The following is a 22,379-nucleotide window of genomic DNA, read 5'->3' as shown; positions in this document are numbered from 1 at the left end:
TTTCATCACTGCTTTTTTCAGTTATCGAATTTCTTAAAATAGTACTAGTGTGGGTTACGCGGCTAGCCCATGGCCAACACGCGTGTTTGTCGATGGGAGGGCCGCCCTATCTTCATTCCTCAGACATACCATGTAATAACCGAATCAGTTCGCCGATACACCAAATGTGGACAACGAACTGTTCGATATAACTCGGGCTTTAGTTGAAAAATCTTTTAGAAAACAGCTATAATAAAGACGAAAACTCGCTCTAGACGAGAAAAGCGGTAATTACGAACTATATGCTGACAGATTCTTTGAACAGAATTATTAAAATTAGCACTTCCACGCCAAATTTGAATTTTACCCAGACAAGGACAGCTGTAGGAGCGGATTGAAGCGAAACCGAAGCTGATCTACCGCTCAGTTTAGATATTTCTTACCACTGTATTGCAGGCCAAGCATTGTTGGAGGACCATGTTGTTGCCTTGAATATCACAAATTCGTCTGTCAGCTTCTTGGTTAAAATAGCGACTGGCTCACTCAAAATAAGCCACTGATAATAAGCCACAAGCCGCATAGTGACGTCATTCACAAAAAGAATTTATTACAAACAAGACAGGTAACTGTCTTACTACTCATGATTCAAAATGAAACGCATTTCCACGTCAGACATAATTTTGCGAACCATGTTAACATATTCACGTCGGTGCCATATGATAAACGGCGATAGGCCTGTGGGCAAACTGTTTTGACTGTCCTTTTTTTTGCGAGGCACACGGCCAAATAGCCATGACAAATATAAGACGTCTCGATTGCCTCAAATGAATTGTTCATCAAGGCAATGCCATTACCAAGACGAAAAATCAACAGACGGACAACAATGGTTGTTATTTTATGATAAATGAAAAAGAAAGAAAATATATAAAACTGTTCAATTGATGCCTTAAACTGCTGTTTAAAAGTAAAAACTAAAATCCAAGCTTTCGCCGATCAACGGCATCATCAGAAAAAGAAAGACTTTATTGTTCAGTGATATTTTATCATAAATGAGAGCGAGGAGATTTCGTTGAAGAATTCATGTTTAACTAAGTTTTTTTCCGTTTTTTCTGCCTTTAGCTGGCAGTATTGCCTGTGATTCTAGAACAACCGGAACAACGCCACCGAATAAGGCTACGCTTGCCACCCTGACTATATCAAGTATTGACATAAAATATGATAACGGAAAACTGCGTTTTGTTGGCTCGTAGGATAAATTAACTGACCACCTAGGCGAAATATTTCAAAAGATCGCTAGAACTTTATCAGTGTCTTCTTGATTGTTTATAACCCAGCTAGAGCCTAGAGTTAGGTTGCGAATGGTTGCCTTTCTGGATTGTCAAGCGGGAGGCTCACCGGCAATTCGTTTTTTTTTTCGCGGCCTCGGTCGTATGCCAGATAACTCGTGCGATCGCGGACGTACTGCATGTATGAACAAAGGGATGGCTAGCAGTCTAGGTTGGAGTCAATCTATACAGCGGGTTACAGCAAACTTAACAGCGCGAAGAGACGAAGGATTAACGATCGAATGTCAAGTTATCAATTCGGAATTTCATTTACGTTTGGCAGTGGACTAATTTAAGCGGAGCTATTAATTGGGACTTGTGTTCTTCTCGACCTCAAAATAATATACAGTGACGCACTATCTCAAGCACTCAAGAAAGGAAATATTGTTACGTTTGAGATAGCGGAATGTCAGTGTCGTATCCGAAGTGTACTGGAATTTAAAATTACTTAGAAAGAATCAAGAGAAACGCGACAGAGGACTACGATAAAAAGGCGGATTCCAGAATTCTATTAAACTGGGTTATCTAAATAGGTAAAATTTGTGGGTTTGTCAATCGGCGACTAGTTTATCGAGTTTATTGGTTTTAATTATTATTGCGGCCAAAAATTTGCTAGCATAAGGTCACGGTGGAACAGGGTGCGGCGAACGAGGAATGTTTCCACCTCTGGGCGTCACACACAAGAAAAACAACGTCTCTGTGTCCTAATAAAAGCTTATAAATTTACTGTTTAGCTGGTTAATACACGGAGGAGTAAATTACCGGAAGGAAACTGGCGTTCTCTAAAGCTGATTTTAATTGTTGCATGTTGTTTCACCCGTGGATTTTGAAATATGGTAAAAGGAACAGTACCGCTGAAAAGTACTTCACAATAGCTCTCATTTGTCTTAGTACATTGTACCTACAGACTTAGGGGTAAAAAGAAATTACAGAAGTAATTAAAGAGTGATTTGCGTTCTCTAGAACGCTACTGGTTTTGTTAACCGAACAGAGCAGAGAAATACGTATAAGCTGAAATGATGCACTGGAAAGAATAGTTAACTACTTAAATAAAATATTTTTCCCAAACTTAGTTTACACCGTGTACGCGTAAATGTAGGAAAACTGAAGTTCTTCCTTTACTAAATCTGAGTTGTAGGGAACATTCTTTTCACCTTGAAAAGAGCAGGCACAAAAGATTTCGATAAGGTAAACTATAATTAAATTACAATAATGTTGCGTTATAATGACTAGTTTTGAGGACTAAATTTGAAATTTGTTAATGACTTACCAACATATTACACGCAATACATTGTTTTAAAGCCATAGTTGAGCCTCGAGTTTTGGGACCTCTAGCTAGCTGTGAAATGGTTACAATAAATTTTCCGTATCAAGTGATTGATAACAGAACTCTTTTCTAAGAGCGCACTGCATCATGGGCTCAGTGGGAAGTATCTCGGATGTGCGTTGGCGTTATTCATTTGACATCAAATGCCAATTTGAATGGCTTGTTATTTCATTGAAATACCATTTTGGGGCTTTTCTCCCAGAAGTAAGAAGTAACTGATGTCAATCAATACTACTACTACGCACCGGATGTAGCGGTAGTTCACACCTTTGCTAGTTGAAAACAAGCGGAAAAGAAGATTTTTTTTATCTTTTTTTTTTTTTAGGGCCAACCATTTCAGTTATTATTCCCGTTGAGAGCGTATAAAATTAAAAAAGCTGAAGAAGAGTCCAATTTGTCATTCTGTCATTGGACACCAAACAGCTTCAGTAATTGTAAGAAGCTATCATAGCTTTTAGTACCTTGACCCCAGATTCAAAAGTTCTTGACAAGCACATTTGTTGCGGACTGTTATTTACTGCGTGGCATTCTTCTACCACTTTGTTTGTTTCGCATCCGTGTTTTCACTTGTGTGTAGAGCTTTTCGTTATTTTGCTTCCCTAAGGGACTAATTAGTACAAATATATATATAGGCAAGCGCAGGAAATTTAGTCGTTAGTTTTCACAGTCATTTCAGTTTGATGCTGTAATTTTCGGTTCAAGTTGTGAACGTGTTTCCCGCTTGCCAGTACAAACATTCGGTAAGACTTATTTCTGCTCGTACTTTTTTATTCGTTCCCGGTTTACGTTATTTCTATTATATGTTCATAAGTTTTCTCGTTTTCTTTTTCCCTAGCGAACCTCTTTCGTTCTGTTAAAAAGTGTTAAAGGAGTGTTCGGAATAAACAACTGGTAATCACGAGGGTTCGTCGTTTAGCGTTCTTGTCTGTTATCCCTCATAACATTACATGGCCTATACGTTTTGATTGGTATTATAACCACCTATTTTAATCTCCTTGATATGTTTATAACTGAAACTGACTGTAACTGGAAATAATCATCGATTGTCATGCGGAGTCATCGAGTCTTTTATTGGTTTATACCTATCCGAAGATGACAAATAAAAAAATTACAGTGCTTTATTTCAGTTCGCTCTAATCAGAAGAATCCGAATCAAATAAGGAGGAGGACGTGAAAAATCATCTTCGCCATGTTCAAACGAAGTTATTTAATAAAGCCGGTTTGTTCTATGAACGTTGATGGCACTATTAAAACTTGAAAATAACTGAATTGTAACCGACTTTACATTGTAAAGTGTCGCAGATGCCACATGGGCGGTAAAAATTTTAGAAAACTGTTGACCTACAAAAGCAGTAGAACTAGTTTCCATTCCACTTAACAACTTTTTAACGCTTTCTTGTGTTGGCAAGTTCTTGTTTGCCTAGAACCGCGTGTCTCAAAGATGCTGCATGTACTTGAATACCCTCTTTCACTAAAACGCCTTCCTCCAATTCACACCCAAGAATGAAATGAACGCCTTGGGGTTTTCAGGGAAGAATGTTTATTCAAGACATACACTTATTTTAAGACTGAATACAGGCAGTGAAACCCCGTTTTTGACTGTATTGCAATTTTGCCTCGACTTATCCTTTTGTGTCTGTGTCTTTTTTCGTTTACATTTTAACGCCAGAGAGAAGTTTAAGGAAAGAATTAAGGTCAACAGGCTGCAGCTGGGAATGAGACGAATTCTGGATGGATTGCGCAAAAGTATAAAGTTTGCCCGTGTCATACTCAGCCGGATTTGCGAACAACCGGTGTGAAGTGAAGCGTCGATCAACTTAGGCGCGTCTTGAGATGTTTTGGCCAGTTTTCAGTGAGGCCATAAGGTTGTACTGTTCACCAAAAAAGGAATATCGTTCTTTAATGTCTGCAATGCCATTTTAGTTATCATAACACTTCTTGATCGCTGTTTCAGTTCAAGCTATACATGTGACGTACAGCAAGACGAGCTGCTTTATTCGCGGTGTATATTGTTAGTGTGTTGCAGCCTCATCAGCATTGTATCTTACTTGCCAGACAACTCCTCAAGTTGCCTTCAGCCTCTCTTCTATCATGAGACACAAACTGTTTAAAAAACTTTCTCAATTTTTCCGTCATTTATTTCTCAGCTAATTCTCTTCTCTCTTTGCAGTGCCAGCCAAATGATGTTCTGCGCGATCATCCTTCGGTTTATCTCCTCGAGCGCGCTTGGCAATCTTCCCAACAACTCTGGCGGTGGAATTCTTGGAGGCTTCTTCAGCGCAGAAGACGGATTTGATCGGAAGCAAGAAAATGGCTTCTTCCTTTTCCTCTTTACAGAAGAATGGTTCGCCCGGCTCAGTGGAACCTACAGGGACAGCAAAAATATGCGTCAATTTTGAGTTCCTTATCTTATGGCCATCAGTCAATCATAGTACAGTTGATCTGCTACCTTAAAAGTTGTTTGCTCTTTTGTATCATGGATAATATCAAGGAAACTACTGGTTACTACCATTATTACAGTTAATCCGAGTTTCTACTGATCGGAGATAGCGGACTTGGAATCTGACAGAGAATATTTTTTTATTTAAAAGCTTTATTGAAAACAAAAGAACTTTATAACATGTAATTGCAAGATTTAACAACAACAACAACAACAACAACAACAACAAAAATATTCCCGAGAAAGATCGTATTTGCGGGGCGACGAAAATACTGTATTTGAAGTACGTAGCAGACGTAGAGTTCAAGTACTTCATTACACTGAAAGGTTAAGCTTGTACTTTCATTGAACTAAATTTTAAGTTGATGAAAAAATCAGCAAGCAACTTTGTTTAGTTTAGTAGTTAGCTAAACATGCTTAAGCTTCAATGCTCCAATGCTTCAATGTCTAAGCTTCAGTGTTCTGGTGTGAACGGATCACCCCGCCTATTATCAAAGAATTGCGATAACCATTTACCTTTGGTTCTCTGAGGGGCTGTGGATGACTACTCCGCTGTGGTTGATTTACTCTTGCTTCTCTCTTCGTTTGGTTAGTTTCCAGACGAGAGTACAGCTTAGCTCGGTATTCTGTTGGAATCAGAGAATAGGGAAAGGTGAGGAAGGACTTTGAGCATTTTACTACCAAATTTAACAGGTATGTATAAAACAAACGACACTAAAGCAAAGAGCTACTGAATAGACTGATTTTCAGTATACCACCAATATCGGAATCAGTTACCACAGTATAATAAACAGAACCGCTCTGAAAACGTAACCGCCTTTCATCTTTTAAAGGGCCATTAAGCTACAAGGATCACTTGTACAGATTCCTGGCAAAGTTATTGAACCATTTGCATTATTCAATCAGTCGACGGCAACCGATGCTTAAGAAAAGTAAAACTGTGTTACACATCTTAAGATATTCCCTACCCGAGAATCTTTTTCCGCCTATGAAACGAGTCGCCTCTTCCAAGACATGCCCACACACGCAAGCTCTCGATGACGGAGTTATCTGTTTAAGGGGAAAAGGATGTGTAAAAAAATTGTAACCCGCAATCCGGCATAGCGTGTCAAGGTTAATTACATCCGCGCAGAATCTACATCGCCGCTGAGCCGTTGATTCCATCTAATGCAAACATTTAATTCAAAGTATCACTTAATCAATGCTCGCAATATCTACCGGCAACCTATTTTGTTGACTGTGATTCCAAAGGTTTCGTCTGGGTTTCGAAGTCGTCTCACCTCATGTAAAATAATAAATTGGTCAGGAACTGACACATTTCTTGTTTGAAATCCAGTGAACAAAGAAAACAACCATAAATAGAAGCCTTGTAATAGTAATAACTTTCAATGCGTGGAAACATTTGAGGTAAAGAGAGATCCGTGTCGTTAAACCTGTACCTCACCATCGGTTGTTAGATAAGCTGGTACACTGCGTATATACTCGTATATCCCAAACCATAATTTAAAGAGCACTTTAAATTAAGGTTGTTTTGCTTTGTTTTGTTGAAAACAATTGTATCTGGTCAGTGTTTGTGTGGCTCAAGAATAGCAGGCCAGTCTCTGAAATTCCATGAAAAAATTGCTGGAGTAAAATTTTGCCTGAAAGGCGATTAAAAAAGGCTGTATGCACTAAACAGTTTTCACTCACCAAAGTGTTACACGAGAGACATTGTTGTAGAACCATTTTTAGACGTTTTTTGGACCTCTGTGATTCCTTAACAACGCGCACCACAAAAGTCGATTCGTTTGTTTTGACTGAGCGTGTGATATGAATTATGCAGCGCAGTGATATTAGCCATTAACTCGTGACGTCACGTCCAAAATTAGCATCACGTTTGACAACACGAAAAATCTTACCAAATTTGCAGACTGAACATTGTATCGGCTATCAGTCACGCCATATCAGGGCAAGGTAACCTCAGAAATGCATGTACTGGATCAAACTAACCCTTTATAAGGAAATTTTGGCTGAGAAATAGACAGCGGCTAAACGGTCACGATATTTTAAACCATTTCATCAACTAAGTATGATATGAGTTTAGCTCCCTTGTTACAGCCCTACGGTATTAAAAGAGCATAAGTCGCTGGATTTTAGGATTTCAGTTACAGACACAAAAGTTAGCACCACCTTGCACAGCAAAAATACTGCTAACTAGCCGCTGTCATCTGAATTAATCACACTTAACGATTTACTTATCTAGGACCTCCATACAGCATAATCCGAAACAGCAACACACTTTGAAAGGGAAAAGGTAAGTGCAAAAGAGATAAAAGAAATGTGTCAAGCTTGCGATTGTTTCTCGACCGGCGTGAGTGTATGTGAAGTCACAAATCGTACGCCGGGTTTTTTTGGGCCGGGACAAGTTGATGATACCGCCGAATATGTTACTGCGTGAATTTTGCGAGCCGAGACCAGCGTTTAAAAAATTGTTAAGTTTAAAAGGGTCTTTACATTGTGGCAATTGTGGTAAATGGAAGGCCATTGACATATGTGCGTTGAATTTGTTGTCGTTTCTCGTCCTTGCTCTATAAAGGGTTTTTCTCCTGTCCAAAAAAACAAAAAACAAAAAAACAATATTTTCAAATTCAAATTAGACCTGGAAAGTGTTCCCACTCACTTCATGCTACAACTAGTTTGACAACTAAATGAAGTGATTAGTTCTATCTTTTAGACGTGTATCAGCCTGATACTCAGGTTTGGACGGAGAGCCAATTCCTTCAATTCCGATTAATATAGCTTTTAACTACGCGCTCCATCGGCAAACAGGTCATTTAACAAAATAAAAATTACGATAATCGCGTAGCAGTAAAATCAGTGGTAAACAGTGTAGGCTAAAGAGCTGTCTAGCGTTTCATTGTTCGGCTCACAGTAGTGAAACGTGACACTGTAAAATAATTACCTTTGTTGTGTGACAGGCACGTGACTCCTTGATATAAATAGGGTTCCTCAAACGACATCCTTCCTTTTCAGTTGAACCGGGCGGAGCAGACTTCATTTGTAACTGTACACGGAACGAACATGGTTCTAAGACTGTGCCTTGCTTGCAACTCAACGGTAAATATCAAAGCTACAAAATAGAAAGAAAATCATATTTTGGATGGCAGTCGACGCCGCAGCATCAAAGTGTTGAGTGTTATACAATATTTTGCAATGCAAATGTCAGTAAGCAAGGTTATTTTCGTTACGTTTATAGCTTTAAAGTCAGTTGTGGGCTTGGCTTTTGTCACAGTGCTTGAATAATGGGAGGCGAATCGGCTATTGCTATGGGTATATAGGTATAAGAGTCAGTTTAAATATTTGACCATTCGTTAAGCTAGTGTTGGTTTTTCTGGGGTTGGTCCTCCATATGTTATTCTTCAGCAAACACCAGTTGATTTACATAAGAATAGCAGAATGACGTCATTTTACTACCAATGAATGCCGAGTCACACTTTTCCCTCGAGAAACCAATTAGCTTTCATTGCATTTATATACTGTATTTCCGACAAAAATTATGTCACGAGGCACGCATGTGGTTTGCAAGTTGCACTGAACACGCGGGGAATAGCCGTTTTTTGATCAAAGGAAGAGTTACTTTTTACAAAGGGAGAGCGAGTACAAGAATGACATTCGCTTTAAATTTTTCGAGTTGAGAGCCCACCATACTGGGCAGTGATCTTTTGTAACATTTCTATTGACCACCCGTAACTGTTTTCATATTTTTGACACCAGATTTTAGGAACTTTGCAGATTTGTACCTGTGGGCACGTTTTTGAAGAAGTTCGACAGGTTGGAGGGAAAAGATTTTCAGGTATAAATGGAAATTCTGCGTCTGCGTTTTAAGCTGCACCAAAAGAATGCGCTCTGTGCGAGTCACGATGCTAAACGACCAACCCGTTTATTTAAAACATACTGTATAGTCCAATTGAACGTTAGGAGCATTTATTGCTTCGTCAGAGCGTCAGTCTAGGGTTGTTTGTTATTTGCGGGATAAAATCGGTTCCAATTATCGTCAAGCAAAGTTTTTCCGACATCAGTGTGTAAACCGAAGGAGGTACTCCGCACGACTCTTTTCAACTATTGCTAAGAAACTGGAAACAGGGAAAAAGGACAAATGGAAAGGAATTTTCCGAAGTGGGAAAGACATCGAAAAAAGAGATAAGGATGCACACCAGGAATGTTTCAATCAAACACACTTTCGCTCGCGTTCTCTTGCAATTACAGGTCTGAAACACTACTGCCACCTGCAGACGAAGATCTGGCTTGTGGCTGCTGCTGTGTAGTCCACGCCTGCGTTGTTAGGCCACTTAGCTGGGGTATTTAGCTGATTTAGGGGAAATATAACTGTTTGTGTCCATTGTGATCTACAGTCAAAACATCACGCTCTGTGTTTAATTCCTTCCAGCATATCGCGCAAATCTGTACACGAGACTGGAAGCCAAGCGACCGAAGTTGACTGAAGATGTAAACAAAGAACTCAGTTACTCGGTGTCAAATGATGTCCACGAGAATAAGGTAACGCACGCAATAGGACGGTTGAAGAAGGACAACGAGAGATTGTCCTTTTGTGACTAGCGTGACTACTAAATATACACTCGTGACTCCCCCACCGCTCGTTATTTTTATGCGGTTAGTGATCAGGAAACGATTGGAGTGGAAGATTGCCTAAAAGTGCGTTGGTAATGAGGTGTCACGTTGGTCAGTGAGGCTGTCACACAACGATATTTTGCCTGTCCTCTAAGCTGTCCTATTACGTGAGTTCATTATTATGTAACACAACACGTCACGCTACAGTTTGTCAAGACAAAGGCTGTACAAAAAGTCGATGAAACTAGTGAGTAAATGCTCTTCAGTAATCTTAAACGTGGATTACTTAGATCAGATGGATCATGGCCAATTAGGTTTACGACAAGGTTTTTTTTTATAGAAGCCGCCTAATGGTTTAGAATGCCGCATATATATTCTACATACTTCTGTGTATAATCGAGTTAAATTTGTCCTTTAATTTCCCGGCGTGCAATTTAATGTATACAAAAAATCCACTTTATTAATAGAGAGTCTCTCCCTGAATAACAAAACGTAGCCGCCAACATTTGCATTCACACTGTTTTTTATTTATGTTACAGGCGGTTTGTAAACCTAAAAAAATCTCTCGTACCCAGCCATCATGTGCTAAACCTCGGAGAAGCAAAGGAAAACGGAAAAGAACAAACCCAAACGCCACACAAGAAGATCACTACGGAAAGAGGACACAATCTCTGTTCCAGTCCCCTGAAGAGGAAGCCGCGCGATTTTCCCGAGCTCTTCAAGAAATAAACCGAAGGATCATGGGACAGTCCATGGTGTGGCTTTTAAGCTAACGCAGCTAAGGTTACTTTACCTGGGGGTGAATGTTGAAGAATGTCGGGGATGTTCACTTGTATTCAAGTCAAATCTCCCTATACAGATCTGTCAGCGCTCCTACATAACATTGCTCAAAGGAAGCCAATAATTACACGGATTTGTCGTTTGATGTACCAGTTGGCGGTCATGCCACGGTTGTGTACATAGGAACTTGGTTAAGTCGTACAAAAAATAAAAGAGAAGAATAACAAACGTTGCAGGTGTTTTTTTGTACAGCGTTTTCAATTCATGTTTCGTTAATTTCTCTGTAACGCCACTTCACTCGCTTCTAAAAGGAATTTAATATAGTGGCATCTAAACAAGTAATAAGGCATTTCCTTTCTGTTTTCTGTCCTTTTTCCACGCGAAAAGAGTAATAAAAGCATAATGTAATGTAATTTCTAACATTTGCGTTACTTCGCAACACGGCTACAGTTGTGCTTGATATAATTGTCACACCACTGTCACGCAAACGCGGGTGTTAATGACGTCAGCTGCCGCGTTGTATGCCTGCCTGATGGCGCGATCGTTTTCAAATATGGCCGTTTTTCGCCTTCGTTTTTCGTTATTTCCGACTGCATGAAAAATGAACTGAAAATGTAAGGTGATCAGGAAATCGGCAATGTTGCAACAACAATGTGTCGCTTGTAATCTCATGGTAAGTGAATCTTTCTTTCTTTATACAATATGTTTTAACGTCAAACTTTATTCGTAGCGACAGTTCAGCTAATAAACTCCTGTGCGGTCAAGTTTCAAAGCTAAATATCGAGTCTGTCAGTTTTTAAACTCAGTCTAGGTAGTTTCCAAGTGGTAGTTTAATAGATTCAGTACAAAGATTCAAACGTTTGGTTTCGATCAAGCCAGGCCGACGAGAGTAGACGAACTGAGTTCAATATCTCAAGTTTGTGGTCAAACAAGAACCGCAAAAACTCCAAATCTCGTCGCCTCTCTAGCTTTATTGTGTATCGACGTCGTAATTTTCTCTCCTTAATCGCCGATTGGCCCGTAAGTTGAATTTTCATGTTGATTGTGGTTTTTTTTCTTGGTTTCCACTGCGGCTGGCAGGTGTGTAACCCTGCTAACCTCATAGCAAAGTTAGTCGTTAAGGATTAAATGGCATTTAACTCATGTTAACTTACTGGAAAAATATTAATATAGAAAGATTTAAAGTTATGTTTGCGGCAAACAGCAGAAATGGCCATGTCATGTTCATCCTTCATTTGCCGCTCGCTGTTTTCAGTTTCTCGGTAAAATTGAGTAGTTTTGCGTGGCATGAAAAGTCAGAATTGTTTTGCACAGTTCTTATCTCATTCTATGCACTAATTTTTTCAAGAGTTTACTCATGCACGTTTGTAATTAATCAGTTTCCGATTATACATTGAGATCCAGGTTTAGTTAAGGTTTTAACTGAGATGGAAAATAATCGGACCATCTTATCTTTGGAAAGATAAGAAGATAAACTTTGCAAGCTTTCAGATATATTGAGCGGGATAGTGGACTGTTGATCGGGAATTTCACGTTTAGTAATGGTTGATGACTGAGATATCCAAGAAGTAACAGTGTGCATTCAAATAAGTGCATTTCTCCAAACTCTCGCCGTCGCTTAGCTGTTATGAAAATTTTTTGACAAGTTTCAAATGTTGGATGCGTGGGAGTCGAGTCGTGATATGAACTGTTGTAAATCTCCGTGATGTCTGAAATTTGAGGTAAATATATTTAAAAACAGTCAGGGGTACTAATAAAGTATCACTGGAGGCGAATCGTTTTACTAACAGTTCTTTTTATCAATATTTGTTAAAACAGATCCCTGACTCAGATTCAACCGATGGATGTTGTACCTGTGGTCACGTGTTCACAGAGAAAAAGCTGATTGGTGGAAAGAGATTTTCTGGTAAGCAATATGTGTTATTGGTTATTTTTCGTGGCCAACAAATTTGACATTTCGTGGTGGATGCTTGCCTTGGCGGCGATTTACTTTATACCATGAGCAGAAAGTTAGTCCAACTTTAATATTAAAACAAATGTTGTGTTTAATCAACTTCTAAGCGGTCAATGGTGATTAGCAGTAAGGGATAAATATGTGTTTCAAGGGAGGGGGGGGGGGGGAGAGGTAGAGGGATCCCTGTATCATAGCGAATCACCGTCCCATCCCTCTCTTCTACACGATTTCTACACAGGCTTATCATGTCCTTTGTTTCAGAATACCGAGCAAAGTTATACTCTCGACTGGAGAACAAGAAACAAAGGCTTCTTATTAGAGAAAACAAACAAGTCCACGGGGAAATTCAAGAGCAAAACCGTTCTGAGGTAAAGCCTTTGTTCACCTTTTTTAGCCGAGAAACCTCGCCCCACGTACAGGCCTCATTAGTTGGTGTGATATCTTAACGATTTTACCGTCCTAATATATGTAAATGTAAAATTCCCGACGAGTTTTCGGACATGAGACTTTTCAAATCCGTATTATTTCGATTTGTCGGATAGTTTTTCGTACAAAGTAACCCAGTGATTTTCTTAATCTTATAGGGCTTTAGCGTTGTAGCTTTCAAAATTATTGGAAATCGAATTTCAGATAATCATGAACATGGTGCAGTTAAAACATTTTTCCGAGTCGAAATGTTTCCGTGAGTTTTAAGGCAGGCACGCCAGATCCAGGTTTTTCAGAAGGCGGTAAACAGTTATAACAATCCAGGTTAAAAAGTGAACCAAGGTATGTTTGTCTTAAATTGTTAAAAAGCGTTCCCATTGCTTAATTTAAATAACAGCTTTAAAGTAGTCAAAGTCAAAATGAATGACAAAAAGGAATTTTTCAGGAACCTACACCGCTGAGCTATACACCTTGCTCTGAACTACGAAAAATGCCCGGTAGAAATGACGCCTCAACCAGAGTCAGTAGTGAATCAGTTTTATGCCCTCTGCTGATGCGAATACAAATAAAGACGGAATCAACTGAAATTAGAATATCATATATGTCTCTTTTGCTGTCACGTGATGTAAAAACTTTCCCTTAACTCTCCTGTGCTCGGAAAGTCTTGGATTGGCTTCCGAGTTGCTTTGAACCTCATTATGAAAGCGAGGCTAAATGCAAAGTTATTATTATGAAAATTAGTTTTTATTGATATGGAAACAAAACTAATTTTCGTATCGAAAGCTTTGCACTTAGCCTCGCTTTCAGAATGAGATTCAAAACAACTCGGTAAAGGCCCATTAAAACATCATATACGTCCCTTTGTTGCCACGTGATGTAAAAAAACTTTCCCTTAACTCCCCAGTGCTCGTGTCAATCCTTGATTGGGCCATCATAGGAAGTCGGAATGTCTTGGAATGGCTCTTAAGATTTCCCAAAAACACCCTTTGCTCCCACAATCGGTTAAGTTTTCCTTTCAAGGTAATGTTCAGTTCACTTCTTCTGATTTCACAGCATCAGTCCTGCAGTGTTAAAGTCGAACGCCACAAACATGCCAACACGGAAAAAATCATCAGACGAAACTCCAGCCAAAGAACGAAGGAACCTTTTACAAGAGCCAAGGTGATTCGACGACCAGTGAGCCAACCGCAGATTGGGAAGGCAAAGTTGGACATGACGGAAACCAAAATCTTACAAAGTCTTCTACGGAGATTTCCTAGCGCTCTGGCAGAGATAAACAAACGGCTCACCTCGCAAAATTTGTTATGGTTTACTTTGGACACTCGAGCTCGGCGCTAGCACCTTTCCGATCGGTAATCGTCAGAAATTATCGGAGATGATCGGAAATTGTTTGAAGTCAATTACTTTTAGTGCTCTTTTGCAAAAATGAGAGCAAGTTCTTCTTACTTACTGATGACTTATGGACTATCGGTTACAAGTCATCAGTTAATTATCTGTTTGCTTTCAAGATTAAAACATGCTGTTTAGCATATGCTTCAATAAACAAAATTACTGACTTTCCAGGATAGTAAATCAAGACGATTATTTATTTATTTTGTAACTCGTTATTATTGTAAAAATGAATTAGAGTTATCAATTAAAACCTCAATTTCAGCCTCGGTCTATTTCAAATTCAGTCAAAACAAAACAATTATAATACCAGTTGAACTAGCTTAAATGGTTTGCTGGGACCCATTTATCCACCTGGGTAGCCTGAGAAGGACAATGTGCAAGTTTCTTCCCCCTGGGGAGGGGTGGTACTTAGGTATATTAGTAACGGGGAGATGCGAAGAGCTTTTTGGGTTTGAAATTAGCGACTGGAGAATTTTTTGGTTCAGAAATGTTGGATCTTTTTGAGGTATTAATACGAAGAAGAATAGACTTTTGGAGGTTACCTTCCGGGTCCTTGGACTTTTTCGGTTCAATTGTAGCCTAATAGGATTTTTAGGGGGTCCTGGTTTAGCCTTATGGGACTTGTTTGGGACTTGTTTGACTTGGACTTGTTTTTACCTCAGTGTCACTAATATACCTGAGTACTTCTCTCCTCCCCAGGATTTTCTTGTCTAAAGAAACGCAACAGGGAATCAGATTGAAGAGATCAACGCTGAACCACCAAGCGTCCAATCTTTCGATCGAACAGACAATTACAGCACCACGGCTACACACTGTAAGCGCGGCACGACTGCAGAAACTACAGAAATTTTATTGTTGAAACACGAATACAATTCTATCTTTGTTACTTTATTATTATATTTTTAAATACTTTGCCACAAACTTGTCACAGTACTCACACCAGTTTTGTACTTAGTTATCGACTAACTAGTGCACCTTGCACAACTAAACGTCGTCTTATTTGCAATTTTGTAAGCATCATTTTAGTCTTTTCAACCTCGCATTCTTCAAACTTCCCAGTTGCCCTGGCAACTAACCGCTGCCCGAGAAGACTGTATCACACAGAGTTGTTCGCAAAAATGAATAACTTAACCAACGAGGAATACTCTACTTGAACGAAGAACGAAGATCGTTTCTGAAAATTTTAGCTTTGAATCTCCATGTAAACGTCAGTCAACTGTCAGCCATTAGTTTTCCAATTGACGGTTTCTATATTTTTCACTATGGTTTATGTAATGTTTGGGAGACTTTGTAGAAATCACATTTACGATGTCACAACGCAATGTAAACCGAATATGGCGTATTTTTCAAGTTTAAACAACTTTGTAGTTAAACCCTATATTGAGACATATGTATAAAATGATCGATGGAAAACAGTTTGAAAATACGCAGTCGACAATAGCGAGAGGCTGAAGGGAGAAAAACTACAAGAGCCTCTTCACTGAACCTCACGGAAACCAATTTGGATGTTGTTGTCGTTGCCGCGGTTTTTGTTTAGTTTTCTCGTGTGCATTTCCTTTTGCTGACCCAAGATGGGTGGCTTACCGTATAATCTTCCCTTGACCTCTGCACTATAGGGCAACTACGGCCTGCTAAGTTTACACACCTGAACTAAGACCGACTTGAACGGGAACCTCTGCAGAATGGACGAACATCTCAAACTCATGTTGCCTAAGCTTAATGAAGACAAATGAACTGTAATTTAAAGCAAATGTCTTAGTCCAGTTCTTACAGATGTTCAGGCTCGTTGACGAATGTTGCCGAAGTCTTAATTAGCTGAGAAAATTTTTCCACACCATATTCTGTGAGAGAATCTTTTTGTTGATTTCCTCCAGCGCTTTGGAGAACCTCCGCAATTCTTCAGGGGAAACTCTTTTCTCATTGGTGGGTTCTGGGCACGGATAGATCCCGTGTGATGGCTTGGTGAGTTTTTTACTGGTAGGATACAGGCCTTCAACTCTGCGCCGAAACATTCTCTTCTTGGACACTTGGATTGGTTTTGATATCACACCAGTTGGCCTGTCGACGACCTGTTTACAGTTAGGCAAACAGTCAATCAATCAGTACGACAATTGACCATACAGGCAACCGACCAACCCAGTGGCTGAGTGAGTGAGTCTGTCAGTCATTCAATCAATCAGTCATTCATGATCACTCAGTCAGTTAGTCAGTCAGTCAGTCAGTCAGTCAGTCAGTCAGTCAGTCAGTCAGTCAGTAAATCAGTCAGTCAGTCAGTCAGTCGGTCAGTTGGCCAATCGGTTAGTCGGTCGATCGGTCAGTACATTAGTCAGTCAGTCAGGCAGTAAGTCGGTTGGTCGGTCGGTCGGTCATTCAGTCAGTCAGTAGGTTGGTTGGTCGATCGGTCAGTCATTCACTCTGTAACTGTTGTGTCAGTCGATTGGTCGGTCGCAACCTCGTTGTTCGGTCAGTCAGTCAGTCAGTCAGTCAGTCAGTCAGTCAGTCGGTCGGTCGCAGTCGGTCGATCGGTCGGTCATTCAGTCGATCAGTCAGTAGCTCAGTCGGTCAGCGAGAGAGTAAGACAGTCATGTTGTCCTATTTTTGAGTTTAATTATCACTTACCGCTTCATTCAATTCTTCATGATCCAAATTGTTGTTTTGGTCAGCAGACACGCCGTTAAATGGCGTGTTCTCCTTTGACAATGCCTTCATACGTTTGCTTTCCAGTCGCCAGTACAACTCGGCCCGATATTCTACAAAGAAAAGAAGCGTGATCGAAAAGAGAGGTACAAAAAATATACTTTCGCGAGATGATCAATATATTCCGAGACATTAGTTCTAACCTGAAAATCGTTTTCCTGCGATTTGCTTTACATCTTCAAACACGCGACCGCATTCACACGTCTTGTTTGTTTTGGGAACCTGACAGAGTCCAAAGAGAAACGAGACAAGGAAGAAAAGAAAAAACTATTATTTATTTAGAGTTTTGAGAGTGGAGAAGGGTATGTTGTTTTCCTCGTGAAACAGGGTCTCTCCTCAGAATCCCTGGCGAAGGACGTTTTTGCAGACTTACTCAGGGGGAGCGAGTGGGGAACCAGGGCTTTAATACACTATTGGAAGGATTTTTCCAAACTCCGTTGCATTTTTAATTCACATTAATTGAATAGCATTTTACGCCTGAAAATGTTCAAAATGCAAATGAGAATAATTGACGTGAGATGACAGTTAAAACTCACTTTCAACACAGATCTGATAACAGACACTGTACTCCAGTATGATAACAACATTTCGTCTAAACAGTAGCAACTATATCAAAGCAAAGTTTATAAACTGATCAATCAAGAATTTAGACTTTTTGTCGAAATTTGATACTGTACATTTTTATTCAAGGTGGAGGAATCGAATTTCCCGGCAAATAATATTCTCATGGGTTCACGAAGCAGCCGGCTTATAATTGGAAGGATTTTAGCGTCTGGGATGTGGGGAGTTTATATATTGTAGACGGAAAATGTTACGGTATTGTTTTCTTGCGCGTAATCCGGCGTTCTTTCGCTTTTGGCCTCTGATTTCGTGCGCGATAAAAAAGATTATTAAACCATTTACCAAACAAATGGGTAGTGTTTTTCCCACCTTAGCAAACTCCGGATTTAGTACTTGTTATCCAACTCCCCGCCCGCATTGCCCTGGATTTCTAACCTCTCCTGATGTGACAGTCAGCTATCGGGAGTACAGTACTTTGCTGTGGTACTGTTTACTAGTTGTTCTGTACAAGGTGGGTGTAACTTTTGTATTTACTCTGTGGCCTGAAGTTCGTGGATGCATAAAAGTGTGACTACTTTTTAAAAGTCACTGAGCAATACTTTCCCGTTATACTGCACAAGATGGTTCTAACTTTTACATGACCGTGTGAATGAAAGGTGTGACCATTCAAAGGAAGGCTGTTGCGCGGTACTTTATTGTGGCGCTGCTGCTAGAGTTTCAGTCCATTTTGTAAAGTCTGCTAAGACTGTACGTGATTCCTCTTATTAGGTTCTGAAAGTTTTAAAGCTCGCTTGTTTGAGTTTGGCTACACTTGAATGGCACGATTACTCGGTTCGTTGGAACTCAGGAACACGGCTTCTGGCGATCAACTTCAGCGGAAGTTCCGGCTGGGCTGAAGAGGAAAGCTTGTGAACTTAGATGCAAGTTTGTCTTTGTTGTTAAATTTGACTTATTAATTCGTAAATGTAATGTCCGTCTGACCGTCTGGCTCGTTCACAGGAGGCTTCTTAGCCAGAGGATATGGGAGTCATGAGACATGTCTTTTCATACTGGTATCTTCTCGTCAAGAATATCTTGCACACATCTGAACAGCGAGAGCAGCGCACCGAGACTACACACGACAGCTGTTTCCGCATCAGTTCGCCGCCTTTGCCACAGCACCTTTCGTCTTATCGGTTCTTAAGTTTCCAAGCGTTAAGACTATTAAAAAGCTGCATAAATTACGTTGCACAATATTCATGAATCAACGTTACTGGTAGACTCAATATCTTACAGCAATGACCGAATTTTGTTGCCCGGTCGAAAGCGAACAATTTGTCGTTTAGCTTTAAAATCAGCGAAGCGAGTAACGCTTCGGCTGCGATGCTACTGGGTTTCAAAAAACATCATTTCAAAGCGCTGTAAATTCGGTCGTTTTTGCCAGACAACTGAACCACATGTATTCACAGACAAACGGCACTGAAAAATGTACAAATGAACGATTAACAAAACATGGTCGACTCACCACAGCGTTACAAGCTAAACACTGTTGAACAGACATCACATCGAATGCGTCAAACTCGTTTGAATTCAGTAGCACGCCACAGAAATAGCGGAAGAACGTAGAACGCGTGTTTAGCGTTTCAAGCTGTCCGTGTTTTGACCCGAACTGAAAACTGGTAGTAACACAACATGTGACGTCATTGGATGAAAAACAACTGACGGAACAACGCACGGATTTAGTAAAATCTCTTTTTAACATGTAAATGGAAATTTTAATGCGGATATTTGCAGCCCGGAAGATCGTAACAAATAATTCGTAGCCTTTGGACCAAGAGAAATAAATTACATTCTGCAATAATCACCGGCAGTTCAAATGCAGCTAAGTTTTTTCATGAAGAGATTTCAATCATGCAGGTCTGCGACGTTCATTGTTAGTTACCGGATCTAAAACCTTTTATTGGTGAATGCGACAAAATAAACAAATAAAACAGCAATTAACTACTTTCATTAAAACTGTCAAATGGATTGTTTAAAAATGCTAACATTCTTGCCCAGTTTGCGTGCGACAACAGTTTAAGATGATGCAAGACATTTTGGTGTTTTTTTTCTGAAGTTTCTTTCAAGCTCTCTGTGAGCATAGCCTATCAACACCGAGTTCAAAATGCCGTGCTGAAAATTTGTGATCACTTAGCTTTAGTTCAGGTTAATGAGGGTTCGTTCGCACAAATGTTTTAAGAATGCCAAGGATGCCATTACGTGTCCACGCCTGTTTTCTAGAATCGTTTGTCGATTGTTTACATACATGGCTCTTCATGGACAACTAATTCGCCTCAACAAGATTAAATCGTTTGCTGCCAAGAGAGTACAATGTTGCTTCCCAGAGGAACGAAATAAATCAGTCTGGCAGTGACCACGCCTAGTGTCTATCTCAAATTCACGTTACACATAAGGGGGCATTCATAACGCCTTCTTTATCAATTGTAAACTGGGTCACAAGCAGTGTGGCAAAGTCCCCATTCGGTGCTGTAAATTATCCCTGAAAATCCCTGAGGGTAGTGTATAATAAGATATTCAATTTATTTATTTGATCTGTTTGGATTCTTTAGCTGAAAATCAAGTCACAGAAAATGCAGATGATCATCTGCATTGTCGCACGACCTCGGTATTGGACACTATCTCTCCAGCTGATCCCCAGCGTGCACCTCAAGTTCTCAGATGGAATGTCTCAAGTCTGGTGATCTGCTTCGCTTAGACTGACCACTTCTCGGATCCCTACAACAGGTTGACAGTACGCACGCATTTGTAGTCTGTGATTTTCTTCTCCAACCTCAGCTTTCGCTTCTCTGTGGGAGACCCGCTTTCGCAGTTTTCCGAGGCAGCTAGCAGCGCCACCGATGCGGCTGTTGATTTCTGCTTCGTATCTCTGGTGACGTATGGTCCCAGGTAGCAGAACCCCTCTACAACGGCCAGCTTCTTGCCATTCACCTTGATCTCGATCAGGCTGTTCAGTTGCCGGTTTGTTCGTAAAAGCTATATCACCACGGTCTTCAGTGTCGCTGATGTTAAGCCCGAAAGCAGCACATGCAGTGTCAAAGCGGTCAAGCGAGGCTCAGTTGGTCCTCCGCGGATGTGTGAGCGACCCGAGCAGCCATCATCAGCAAAGATCACATCAGTGACGGTAGTGTTGGATACTTTCGTTCGGGCTTGGAACCGTTGCTCAGTGAACAGGCAGCCGTCGAAGCGGGTATGCTCGTATACCCTGGAAGGCATGGTATAGGAGACAAGTGACGATAGATGTTGAAGAGGCAAGGGGGCCATGACGCAGCTTGCTTGACTTCGCAGTTGACAGGGAAGCACTGAAAAACATCGCCATTGAAAATGACGCGGGACGGCATGCCGTCGTGGAAGGATTTCAAGGTCTTGGACAGCCAATTCTCTGCAGGACACTATACAGGCCAGTGCTGCTAACCGTGTCAAAAGCCTTTGTCAGATCCAAGAAGGCGGCATAAAATGGCACACTTTTTTCTACTCTGCTGATGTAACGTGAAGATCATGTCGACAGTTGAAGGTTTGATCGGAAGCCACACTGGCTCTTAGGGTAGATCCGTTCACCAAGCACCTACCGTATTCCGTGGAAAGACGATCTTGCCAAAGACACTGAGCAGAGAAATGCCGTTGTAGTTGTTGCAGTCCGACTTACCACCCTTGTTTTTGTAGAGGTGCACCGGGCCTCCTTGAGACTCTGTGGCACTTTTGTGGCTCTGTGAATGCCTTTTCGTTTGATAATTCGCTGATCGCTTTCTGCAGCCCATTTACTCTTAGTATTGCGTCCAACTCAGGCAGACAATGAGAGATCGGGGAATTGGTTGATGACTTGGAGAACTATGTCGATCTTGTAATTTAAATTTGATACCCTTTCCTAGCTCACTTTTATATTTTGTAATATTTTATTTTCTGTATAATTGTACAGTGGGTCTACATTAGCTGTTAGTTGCCTTTAAAGTGTGCATGTCTGTATGTATGTACCTTGAACGACCCATTTCCCCTTCGAAAACAAAAAGGAACTACTTTCTAGTGTTACGAAATCGTCCCCTGGATACATAAGTATCACATGGAAGTACTGTGCTTGTTTGGGTCTTTTGAAGATGTACTACTTTACAAATCACAGTGAAGCCAACTTGATAACAGAACAGGAAAGTAATGCTCAAAAACTTTTATTTGAATAAAAAATCTGAACTAGAACTACATTGTAGATTGTAACATACAGCATACCAGTGAACTACACTGCTTCGTAGATTTCGTTTATGGTTAGTGCCGCGTTCTCGAACATTCAAATTACACATTCACACCATCCTTTGTTTGAATAGTCACACTTAGTTAATTTAGGATTTCATGCACAGATTCAAATTTCGGACGTCTTCTAGAATACACCATACAACTAAGACGGAACCATTTGAACTGAGCCGACTGATCCAAAATGAACCTTTGCGGAAATGATGACAGCGACATATTGTTTGGAGATCAAGACCCGAAGGACCGAGAATTTCAGTCCCGTTCGATTCGGTGGCATTTTTCACTCTCCCCGACAGTCTGTATTTACCAGACATCTCTGAAGGCCCGATACCTTGCAAAATAATATTGGCAGGATCTGGTTGTCCTTTCTGGCAACGGTTCTAGAAGAATTTTTCACTTTTCAGGGCTGTTCTTTGATTCGCTCCGGATACGCTGAGACTTCAAAGTTTCAAAACATCCGGTGGCTACAAGGCTGCAAGTACAATATTCATTCCACTTCCGGCAGAAGCAGCAGCTACGTTGGATCTCGAGAAGATCTGATCAACGTTCTTAGATCAGCTGGTGTGAAGACTGCACAGCGTTCGTTTGGTTGCATTTTTCACTCTCCCCGACAGT

General features: G+C 40.4%; 5 protein-coding genes across 7 annotated transcripts in view; 2 read left to right on the top strand and 3 right to left on the bottom strand.

Moving 5' to 3' along the window:
• LOC146467728 (uncharacterized) overlaps positions 1-2,735 on the bottom strand; it is a 6,833-nt gene extending 4,098 nt beyond the window's left edge. The window contains exon 1 of one of the 2 annotated variants that reach the window (XM_085125698.1): positions 2,575-2,735. In XM_085125698.1, the coding sequence (XP_084981824.1) occupies positions 2,575-2,610 (36 nt within the window). In that variant the 5' untranslated portion in view covers positions 2,611-2,735. Of the gene's footprint in view, positions 1-422; positions 595-2,574 lie in introns of those variants that run through there. The other variant, XM_085125697.1, reaches the window with a different exon arrangement.
• A 1,078-nt stretch (positions 2,736-3,813) lies between these two features.
• LOC146467727 (uncharacterized) lies at positions 3,814-7,923 on the bottom strand. The gene is made up of 4 exons (XM_085125696.1): positions 6,761-7,923; positions 6,040-6,121; positions 5,588-5,697; positions 3,814-4,996 (listed from the first exon to the last, which is right to left on the bottom strand). Exons 1-4 carry the CDS (start codon positions 6,794-6,796, stop codon positions 4,775-4,777), a joined length of 450 nt encoding a protein of 149 aa, XP_084981822.1. The 5' UTR covers positions 6,797-7,923; the 3' UTR covers positions 3,814-4,774.
• A 114-nt stretch (positions 7,924-8,037) lies between these two features.
• LOC146467726 (uncharacterized) lies at positions 8,038-10,687 on the top strand. Its single transcript, XM_085125694.1, has 4 exons — positions 8,038-8,167; positions 8,825-8,903; positions 9,498-9,607; positions 10,219-10,687. The coding sequence occupies exons 1-4, from the start codon at positions 8,132-8,134 to the stop codon at positions 10,450-10,452; spliced, it is 459 nt and encodes a 152-aa protein (XP_084981820.1). The 5' UTR covers positions 8,038-8,131; the 3' UTR covers positions 10,453-10,687.
• A 269-nt stretch (positions 10,688-10,956) lies between these two features.
• On the top strand, positions 10,957-14,497 carry LOC146467725 (uncharacterized). Its single transcript, XM_085125692.1, has 4 exons — positions 10,957-11,132; positions 12,278-12,365; positions 12,675-12,781; positions 13,893-14,497. Exons 1-4 carry the CDS (start codon positions 11,097-11,099, stop codon positions 14,175-14,177), a joined length of 516 nt encoding a protein of 171 aa, XP_084981818.1. The 5' UTR covers positions 10,957-11,096; the 3' UTR covers positions 14,178-14,497.
• A 564-nt stretch (positions 14,498-15,061) lies between these two features.
• LOC146467724 (uncharacterized) lies at positions 15,062-19,138 on the bottom strand. 2 transcript variants are annotated; one of them, XR_014867699.1, is made up of 5 exons: positions 18,994-19,138; positions 17,072-17,150; positions 16,851-16,981; positions 15,835-16,300; positions 15,062-15,792 (listed from the first exon to the last, which is right to left on the bottom strand). XR_014867699.1 is itself a non-coding variant. In XM_085125693.1 (4 exons), exons 1-4 carry the CDS (start codon positions 19,027-19,029, stop codon positions 16,043-16,045), a joined length of 504 nt encoding a protein of 167 aa, XP_084981819.1. In that variant the 5' UTR covers positions 19,030-19,138; the 3' UTR covers positions 15,062-16,042. The 2 variants fall into 2 exon arrangements, 1 of the variants encoding a protein (XP_084981819.1); XM_085125693.1 differs by having other exon boundaries at positions 15,062-16,300.
• Between the last annotated feature and the right edge of the window lie 3,241 nt (positions 19,139-22,379).

The sequence above is a fragment of the Pavona decussata genome, unplaced genomic scaffold (assembly GCF_977016875.1).
Source record: "Pavona decussata unplaced genomic scaffold, jaPavDecu1.1 SCAFFOLD_134, whole genome shotgun sequence".
In the NCBI taxonomy this organism is placed as follows: Eukaryota; Metazoa; Cnidaria; class Anthozoa; order Scleractinia; family Agariciidae; genus Pavona; species Pavona decussata.
This window is presented reverse-complemented; position numbering and strand designations above follow the sequence as displayed.

Excerpts from the sequence above, each read along its gene's own strand:
- LOC146467725 (XM_085125692.1), top strand. The coding sequence starts at position 11,097 with ATGTTGCAACAACAATGTGTCGCTTGTAATCTCATG. Across the intron at positions 11,133-12,277 it reads GTGTCGCTTGTAATCTCATG|ATCCCTGACTCAGATTCAAC; the intron begins GTAAGTGAATCT and ends TTGTTAAAACAG. Across the intron at positions 12,782-13,892 it reads AAGAGCAAAACCGTTCTGAG|CATCAGTCCTGCAGTGTTAA; the intron begins GTAAAGCCTTTG and ends CTGATTTCACAG.
- LOC146467727 (XM_085125696.1), bottom strand. The coding sequence starts at position 6,796 with ATGGTTCTACAACAATGTCTCTCGTGTAACACTTTG. Across the intron at positions 5,698-6,039 it reads AGGCGGAAAAAGATTCTCGG|AATACCGAGCTAAGCTGTAC; the intron begins GTAGGGAATATC and ends TGATTCCAACAG. Across the intron at positions 4,997-5,587 it reads AGCCCCTCAGAGAACCAAAG|GTTCCACTGAGCCGGGCGAA; the intron begins GTAAATGGTTAT and ends CTGTCCCTGTAG.
- LOC146467726 (XM_085125694.1), top strand. The coding sequence starts at position 8,132 with ATGGTTCTAAGACTGTGCCTTGCTTGCAACTCAACG. Across the intron at positions 8,168-8,824 it reads GCCTTGCTTGCAACTCAACG|ATTTTAGGAACTTTGCAGAT; the intron begins GTAAATATCAAA and ends TTTTGACACCAG. Across the intron at positions 9,608-10,218 it reads ATGATGTCCACGAGAATAAG|GCGGTTTGTAAACCTAAAAA; the intron begins GTAACGCACGCA and ends TTTATGTTACAG.
- LOC146467724 (XM_085125693.1), bottom strand. The coding sequence starts at position 19,029 with ATGTCTGTTCAACAGTGTTTAGCTTGTAACGCTGTG. Across the intron at positions 17,151-18,993 it reads GTTTAGCTTGTAACGCTGTG|GTTCCCAAAACAAACAAGAC; the intron begins GTGAGTCGACCA and ends GGACTCTGTCAG. Across the intron at positions 16,301-16,850 it reads ATGAAGAATTGAATGAAGCG|GTCGTCGACAGGCCAACTGG; the intron begins GTAAGTGATAAT and ends AACTGTAAACAG.